Source organism: Ruditapes philippinarum, unplaced genomic scaffold (genome assembly GCF_026571515.1).
Source record: "Ruditapes philippinarum isolate M1 unplaced genomic scaffold, ASM2657151v2 ctg23492_1_1_1_1, whole genome shotgun sequence".
Taxonomy (NCBI): Eukaryota; Metazoa; Mollusca; class Bivalvia; order Venerida; family Veneridae; genus Ruditapes; species Ruditapes philippinarum.
Window position 1 is genome coordinate 1 of NW_026862553.1, and position 9,805 is coordinate 9,805.

The window sequence follows — 9,805 nt, forward strand, 5'->3', positions numbered from 1 at the left end:
ATTATGAAGTTTGAAGTAGATACATTTAGAAAAAAAGAAGTTATTAAAAAAAAACAATATTTTTTTCATGAAAATTTTAAGTTCAAGGGAGGTAATTCTGATAAATTTTGTGCTAGAGTTGTAAACCTTGTCACATATGATGTGGTTGATGACTAGCAACTTATATTTAAAGTTTGAAGAAAATACCTTAAGAAATAAAGTACTTATAGTGAAAAAACTTAAAAACTAGAATCAGAAATATTGAAATTCAGTCTATTTGTTGCCATAGCAACCAGAATTTTCAACATAGGAAGATAAGAAAAGGATGTGCATTATTTCCAGACTGCCATCTATCCATATGTCAAGTTTCATAAAAATATTTTCAGTACTTTTTGCGTTATCACTGGATCCAGGTTATGTGCAAAATTTGCCATATTTTTAATTTTCAGCATAAGAAACAAGCAATTATTATAGTATTGCAAGCAATCCATAAGTCCCCTACCGGTTAGAACCCCATCAACATTCTGAAGGGCCATTGGCCATTCACTAAAGTTTCAATTTTTCTATATTTTAAGTAAACTTGTTGGAAAAGTTCTTTAAAAGTGATCACAGGAAACAGTTTTTATGAACAGACAGACAGACGGACTGAAGGACACTCTAAAGTTAATATTTGAAACATCCCTGTTACCAAAATATAACATTTTAAAAGCAAAATTCTTAAAGAGGAGATAACTCTTGAATTAAAGATGCAAATTCATAAAAAAATTTCAGCTCTTTTTGACTAATCACAAATATTGTTATATTTGCCATGTTTTAAGCCTATTTGTTGCCAAGGCAACTGATATTTTTTCAAAATAGGAAGAACAGATAAGACATGCATAATCTCAAGACTGCTATCTACCCATATGTCAAGTTTCATAAAAATATTTCCAGTACCTTTTGAGTTATCACTGGATTCAGTTTATGTGTAAAATTTGCCATATTTTCAGTCTATGTGTTGCCATAGCAACCAGAATTCTCAACATAGGAAGAAAAGAAAAAGACGTGCATAATCCCAAGACTGCCATCTACCCATATGTCAAGTTTCATAAAAATATTTCCAGTACTTTTTGCTTTATCACTGGATCCAGTTTATGTGTAAAATTTGCCATATTTTCAGCCTATTTGTTGCCATAGCAACCAGAATTTTCAACAGAGGAAGAAAAGAAAAAGACGTGCATAATCCCAAGACTGCCATCTACCCATATGTCAAGTTTCATAAAAATATTTCCAGTACTTTTTGCGTTATCACTGGATCCAGTTTATGTGTAAAATTTGCCATATTTTCAGCCTATTTGTTGCCATAGCAACCAGAATTTTCAACATAGGAAGAAAAGAAAAAGACGTGCATAATCTCCATACTGCCATCCATCCATATACCAAGTTTCATAAAAATATTTTCAGTACTTTTCAAGTTATCGCGGGATCCAGTTTTGTGGACGGACGGACTGACAGACAGACGGACGGACGGAGGGTAAACCTAAAGTCCCCTCCGGTAAACCGGTAGGGGACTAAAAAAGAAAAAGACTTGCATAATCTCCATAATGCCATCTATCCATATATCAAGTTTCATACAAATATTTTCAGTACTTTTTGCGTTATCGCGAGATCCAGGTTTTGTGTAAAATTTGCCATATTTTCAGTCTATTTGTTGCCATAGCAACCAGAATTTTCAGCATAAGAAAAAAAGAAAAAGACGTGCATAATCTCCATACTGCCATCTATCCATATATCAAGTTTCATAAAAATATTTTCAGGACTTTTTGCGTTATCGTGGGATCCAGTTTTGTGGACGGACAGACTGACACATCAGAATTTTCAGCACAAGAAAAAAAAACAAGAGGGCCATGATGGCCCTAGATCGCTCACCTGAATTATCAAACTCATCCAAACAATTACCTAGACAAGCATTCTGACCAAGTCTCATGACAGGTGAGTCAAAAATGTGACCACTACAGTGTTAACAAGGATTATCCATATTTGAGCAGTGCGACCTAGTTTTTTACCCAGGTGACACATATTCAAACTTGACCCAGAAATCATCAAAACAAACTTTCAGACCAATTTCCAGGATACTTGGATCAAAACAGTAGCAACTAGAGTGTTAACAAGATTTTTCTATTTTTAGCTCCGGTGACCTAGTTTCACATGCGATTTCGAACTCATCCAAGCAATTACCTAGACAAACATCCTGACCAAGTTTGATGATAATTGAGTCGAAAATGTGACCACTAGAATGTTAACAAGGTTTTTCCATATTTGGGCGGTGTGACCTAGTTTTTCATCCAAGATGACCCATGTTCGATCTTGACTTAGAAATCATCAAAACAAACTTTCAGCCCAATTAACAGAATATTTGGATCAAAACAGTAGCCACTAGAGTGTTAACAAGATTTTTCTATTTTAAGCTCCTGTGACCTAGTTTTTCATCCGAAATGTCCCATGTTCGATTTATTCCCAGCAATGACCTAGACAAGTTTCCTGACCAAGTTTGATGACAATTGAGTCAAAATTGTGACCACTAGAGTGTTAACAAGGTTTTTCTATTTTTAGCTCCTGTGACCTAGTTTTTCATCCGAGATGACCCATGTTCGAACTCATCCGAGCTATCACCTAGACAAGCATCTTGATCAAGTTTGATGATGATTGATGCAAAAATGTGACCGCTAAAGTGTTAACAAGGTTTTTCTATTTTTAGCTCTGGTGACCTACTTTTTCATCCGAGATGACCCATGTTCGAACTCATCCAAGCTATCAACTAGATAAGCATCCTGACCAAGTTTGATGATGATTGATGCAAAAAATGTGACCACTAGAGTGTTCACAAGGTTTTTCTATTTATAGCTCCGGTGACCTAGTTTTTCATCCGAGATGACCCATATTCGAACTCATCCGAGCTATTATCTAAACAAGCATCCTGACAAAGTTTGATGATGATTGGGTCAAAAATGTGACCACTAGAGTGTTCACAAGGTTTTTCTATTTTTAGCTCCTGTGACCTAGTTTTTCATCAGAGATGACCCATGTTCGAACTCATCCAAGCAATTGACTAGACAAGCATTCTGACCAAGTTTGATGATGATTGGTTCAAAAATGTGACCACTAGAGTGTTCACAAGGTTTTTCTATTTATAGCTCCTGTGACCTACTTTTTCATCCGAGATGACCCATGTTCGAACTCATCCAAGCTATCACCTAGACAAACATCCTGACCAAGTTTGATGATGATTGGGTCAAAAATGTGACCTCTAGAGTGTTCACAAGGTTTTTCTATTTTTAGCTCTTGTGACCTAGTTTTTCATCCGAGATGACCCATGTTCGAACTCATCTGAGCTTTCAACTAGATAAGCATCCTGACCAAGTTTGATGATGATTGAGGCAAAAATGCGACCGCTAGAGTGTTCACAAGTAATTGTGGACGGCCGGACGGACGACGGACATTCACCGATCCTAAAAGCTCACCCTGAGCAAGCTCAGGTGAGCTAAAAAGACGTGCATAATCTCCATACTGCCATCTATCCATATATCAAGTTTCATAAAAATATTTTCAGTACTTTTTGCATTATCGCGGGATCCAGTTTTGTGGATGGACGGACTGACGGACGGACAGACGGAGGGTAAACCTAAAGTCCACTCCGGTAAACCGGTAGGGGACTAACAAGGCAGATAATGTGTAACAGAGCACAATTATAATACATGTGAAACATTTAGGTCATTGCATAAACACATATATGAAGACTTGGAAATTTTACCCATTACTTTAATAGTCAGTATTGATTATGGGTCTGGGTCATAAAGTGTGCAAGTGTTCAAATGCACATCATTTCCATAGCTGAACTAATAATTAAGTTATGAAGGTTTAAAAATTTGACCTTTTAGTTTAGTCTTGACCTTTTATTTTAGTCACCAACATGTATGGGCCTATACAAGATGGGCCTATTTTGACCCTTGGTCAATAGTTTGTACTGCATTGATAGAGGTCCACTGGACAGTTTCATTCTGAATATCTTGGCTTTGGACCTTGTGCTTCTGGTGAATTTATTTCAAAGGTGCTTTTTTTAATGATTTCTTTTGGCCATGGCAACCACTGTTTGCATGGAATCTTTTGAAGTCCTTCAAAGAACAAAGCAGCAAAATTTGGTTTAAATTGAAATTATGGTTTTTGACATGAAACTTCTTGAAATTCACCATGTATAATCTATATAATAATATAATGTACACACAATTCAATTGTTATATGTCACCCCACTGCAGATGCTAAGGTGGCATACGAACAGCAACCATTTCTTATTAGTTGGTATAATTCATAATGGATGCCTTTTTTAAAACAAAGAACAAAACAGAGTGCAAAAGATGGTAGTCTTTAATAATATAAATACTACAGTATACAAAATTAGGTAATACAGTGTTCTTAATAATTCTATTATCCCAGATTGACCTATGTAGTTATAAACCTATAAAGTTATCAAAAACTTAATTAAGAACCATTAATGATTTTTCTAATTATTAGTATTTGAAGTTTTTTACCATCAGTCTCACAAATATAATAATTTGTGTATCTGGCTGTAATGTAAAATATCAGATGTGATCTTGTATGTGCCTTAAGTATATTTCCATAAACTCTAGCATCTTTTACTTTGACGTTTTAAGTTTACATTGCTTTACAAAAAGAAATTTTTTTTACCCCATTATGATGCATTTATGGCTTAGTTAAGGAAGAAAAAAAAACTGAAAAATTTACAAGTCAATTGCAAGAAAAAGGATAAATAATAGGCTACACAAATTAAAATTAGCACTTTTGTCGCAGCTTCTATTTTAGCCAATTACATGTTCAAAAATATCAACTGTCCAAACATTTTCTTTTTTTTTTAAATTTACTTGTGCAAGATAGAAGATGTATTTCACATAAAGTAAAAAATTCAGCCATAGAAAAAGAAAAATGGTTAACAATGTCCAATAAAAATATACATGCTTCCAAAATTTGCTCATGATAACAAAATCTTGTGTGATTATCATAAAAAAGAGTTAATTTCTGACAGCTCATCCTTAAGAACAAACATGTCTAAAACATAAAGCTACTTCTAGAAATTGTACATGAGAGTGTCTCTAAATCTTTGCTGTCATTTTCTATTTCATTTTTTCATTGAGTTCCTTTAATGTTAATTCAGACTCATCATTACATTGAAGTTCTTTTTTAAACCCTACGCATGCTTTTTTAATAGCATCCTTTGAGCTAGAGTATAACATTTTCTGCTTGATCCCACACTTATCATCACTTATCCTGAAATTAGATAAAAGAAAAAAAATAATGATAGAGCATATGAATGTTCAGAGCATTTTTGGTTTGTTTTTTAATCCAGATTTTAACAGGTTTTTTTTGGTCATAACTCAGCTGTTGATTCCTCTAAACGGCTAACTAACCAGTAATTACCAATTTCTCAGCAAAATGACCGGCTACTTATCCCATATGATTTCTGAATCAAAGGAAGACAAATGACCAATAGACACAATGTCTGAAATAATTGTCATGGAGAAATTAAGCCTTATCTGAGGACCGAACCAGCATACCCCTGGATTACTAATCCTATGCTGGCAGACATTCAAAGCAAAGATATTAACCACAACACATATGCCCCCAGCCCAGTTTCTTGTCAGTAACAATTTTTCAAAAGAGGTTTAACCATTCACTCAGTAATGAACAGAAAAAATGCCACATTTATATAACTTGACAGAACTAGAAATGTGTCGTCATGCCACTGATGCCCGAGCATGCAGCCAAAATTTCAAATGTTGTAGTATTTTGGTCCAAACTTGTTTGCACAAACTATTTTTTTCATTTTAAGTTCAGTCCTTAAAACTATTCAATGTTAACACAAACCATTTTTATACAAAGTTCAAGGCACTGAAACTATTCAGTGTTAACCTTTTGTTAATTGCATATTTCATATTTGTAACCAAAATAATGACTACATACATTTCCACAAAAGTATGAATGCTGAAACTGAAAATTCAAAACTTTTCCAACATTCAAGACAGATAACTTTGTCCAAAACAAACTTGAACCACGCCAAAATACAAACTTGAACATGTATCTAATCTATACGTAAAATTTGAGTTGAATGTGTACAACCATTGGAAAGATAATGAATGGAAACTAAAAATTTCTGATCTTTTTCAAAGTTCAAGAGAGATAACTCTGTCAGCTATCATCAAACCATGACCAAATTCAAACTTGACCAGTATATATGTTTGAGTTGAATGTGTACAACTGTGGGGGAGATAATGAACAGAAACTGAAAATGTCTTATTTTTTTCTAAGTTCATAGGGATAACCATGACCAAATCCAAACTTGACCTCTGTATTTGTATAACATAGACATATCCTCATATTAAATTTGAGTTGAATACATACAACTGTTGGGGAGATAATGATTTATTTTTCAAATGTTAAAGGGGCATGACTCTGCCAAAAATCATCAAACCATGACCAAATTCGAACATAACCTGCACATTCCTTAACATATCCAAATGTCAAATTTAAGTTGAATGTGTACAACTGTTGGGGAGATTATGAACAGAAACTGAAGATTTCTTGGCATAACTCTGCCAAAAATAATCAAACCATGAGGTAATTTGAACTTGCACATTTCTTTGTCGTATCCGTATTTAAAATCTTTTATCTTTTTTTTCTCAAAGTTAAAGGGGCATAACTGTGACCAAATTCGAACACTTCACCAGCCCATTTTTTAACATATCCATATGTTAAATATGAATGTGTACAATCGTTTGAGAGATAATAAACAGAGCTGAAAATTTCTTTTTTTTTTTCAAAGTTAAAGGGGCACAACCATGACCAGATTTAAACTTGACCTGCATTTTCCTATGAGTTTTTAGCTTCTGTGACCTACTTATGCATCAGACTGGAACCAATGATAAGACTTATGTATAAAGCCTTCCAAGGATGGTTCCTGCAAAGTTAGGTAGACATTGCCATCGCTAACCTTGAGCAGTTTCTACTTAGAAGAGCTTAAAATTAAATCCCTAGATATGGTTCTTGGACACTGCACTTACTTCACTGGTTTAAGAGTTTAATAAAATTTCCTTTAGCAATTGACAAGTGAGGAAGGACAGATGTGCCAACATTTTGCATTTATGGGCTATGAACTTTTTGTTGGCGTTTTTTTTATAAATAACTTTCCACTTAAACCAACAATTAATATTGCTTCCTTCCTTTTTTTACTAAGATTATAAGTTTGTGTTTATTTTAAAGTACATACCAGACTATAAATACAAGATCTCCTGTTTTGTTCTTTGATGCCTCATCCTTGACCAAGTCATAAACAGCATATCTTCCTTGTCCACTTTCTGCTGCGGCTAACATATGTTGTCTAAAGTCCTCAAAAGTCTCTCCTGTAACAATCAATTTAGAGATGACTATATTCTCAATCAAAGAATAATGAATGCAGTGTCTTATTTGTACAATTAGTATAGTAATTGGAATATCCTGTCACCTGCTAAAAGACTTATAGGAAAGGAAAACTTAATATTTTCCCCTGTGCTTCTAATTTCTTATCCCAATTTTTTTTCTATATGTTTTGATGATAATGACAAAGTAATTTATTGTTCTCAAGTCCTAGCCTGCATTTCATAGTAAATTCATAGTGTATTCAAAGTCCTAGTACTAAGACCAACTTAAGGACTATTTTTGGACCATTTCAATACAGATTATTATCTTAAGTTGACAATAGCGAATGCTTATGTTTATGTTCATCTGCAGTAGTCTTATCATAGGAGTCCTAAAAGAAATGTAAAATTGTCTTGGTTTTGTTCTTTAGACTGAACACAACCCTGCAATTTCTAAGTCACAAAAAGTTTCTATTTTACTGCTTGCTGTTATAAATGTGAAATTTTCCCAATGATACATGCTGTTCTGGAAACGCATCCTCAGTATAAAACTGTATTTGCTACTGATAAAATTAAGCAAGAATTAAGTTTAATTTGACTAAATGGCTAACCAGATGCTCAAGACAAACAGGATTTTAATAATCTGATACAGAAAACAGGCATTAAGAATATCAATCAAGATTATGAAATTTGGGTTCAAGTGACTCCAATCAAACCAAGTCTGCAATTATCTGTTTTTTCTTTCCAGATATTACCCTTTTTGAAATTTTAAGCTCAAAAACATTTTATAGGCAGTTGTTTTACAAATTTACAAATTTAAATGAGGCAGTCTAAACCTGTAACACTCTTTGACCAACCTTTATGAACTTGACCTTGAAGAAGCAACCTGACTTTTAAGCTCTGTAAATCACCAAATTGGGCAAATTTGTTAAAACTTGGTAGACCAGAAGGTGACCACCTAAAGAACATTCCTGTAAAGTTTTGATGGAATTGACTTAGCAGTTAATGAGGAGATGTTGTTTACAGTAAATGTTTACAGACAATAGACAAATTGTGATCATACAAACTCATCATGTCACTTTGAGACAGGTGAGCTAGAAACAATTATTGAAATCCTTCACAACTTATCTTGTGGAAACTAATTGTCTATGAACAGACTGTCAGACAGACAAATTGACTATGCCATACCATAATACATCCAAAATGTCTTAGAGAGTATAAAAATTCTTCAATAGTTTAACAGAAATAAAATGCTGTATTATTTTTTTTACATCCAAACTTTAAGAATGACCTTGACCTAGGGGGTAGAAACCTGGTGTTGTTTTTTGCACATCATTTCAAAGTGCAAAGTACTTTAAAACAGTATGACTAGGAAATGCTACATGCCAAATATTTAAGCTCTTGGCATTGTATTTTCACAAAAGACTTAAATGTACATGTATTTTCCAATTCAAGTCTATATTAACTAATCTTAATGCCAAAGACATTTATGTAACTTTTGTAAAAGACCACAAGATGATGATGCTTCTCGCTTAACTTAACTCTAAGTCCCCCCCCCCTCCCCCACCCCCCCGAGAGAAAATTTCAAAGTTTTCCCTGTGGGTCTATGTAAAATCTGGATGATCCCTGGAATGAGCCAATCTTAACCCCTGGGTGATATTTTAATCTTAAAATGTGATGACCCCTTTAATGGGCCAATCTTAACCCTTGGGTCATATTTTAAACATAGTTACAGTTCATTAGACAGATCTACATACTCTAGAGGCCCAAGACAGAAGCTTTTATTGCAGGTTTTCCTCTATGACTGTTCATCAGATTCATCAGATTAAGGCTCCAAAATTGAAACATCATTTATTCATCAAATTTGACCAGTAAGTCTCATGGGGGAAATGTTGTTAGAAATGAAAATTGACAACACAACAAACACAGCCCTGTTCCAAAAGCCCATGTTAACAAGAGCCACTGCAAACAGGAGAGGGCAATGTTTCTTAAAACATACATACCCGAGAAAAAACATTGTGATAAAAGGTTTTTCCAACTTTTGCACATAATTTTATCATCCAAAATTTGTTATTTATGTATGGATTAAATTTGTTCTTGGACTTCCTACAATCATATGGTTCTTCAGCAGATACAAACAGGAGTACAAATTTAACTTTTCCCGATGAGCCCGATGAGCAAAACGGCATACAGCAACCTTCAAAATACTCATGTCAAAAATCCTCTATCACACAAAAGTGAACATTTACATTAAAATTCCATGTAAGTAAAATATCAAAACGTATACTCTCAACTAAGACGTCTGCATGTGACCTCGACCTTTGCCAAAGGGCCCTGATTATTGCTTACATCTTTATGCCTCACAAGGCATGAGATTTATCTTT

At 34.0% G+C, this 9,805-nt stretch overlaps 1 protein-coding gene across 1 annotated transcript; it reads right to left on the reverse strand.

Moving 5' to 3' along the window:
* Positions 1 to 4,364: 4,364 nt before the first annotated feature.
* On the reverse strand, positions 4,365 to 7,427 carry LOC132719418 (actophorin-like; the record flags this gene model as incomplete). The annotated part of the gene is given in 2 exon segments (XM_060703183.1): positions 4,365 to 5,298; positions 7,295 to 7,427. Coding segments are annotated over 2 exon segments (287 nt in total), but the record flags the coding sequence as incomplete, so codon positions are not given.
* Positions 7,428 to 9,805: the final 2,378 nt, after the last annotated feature.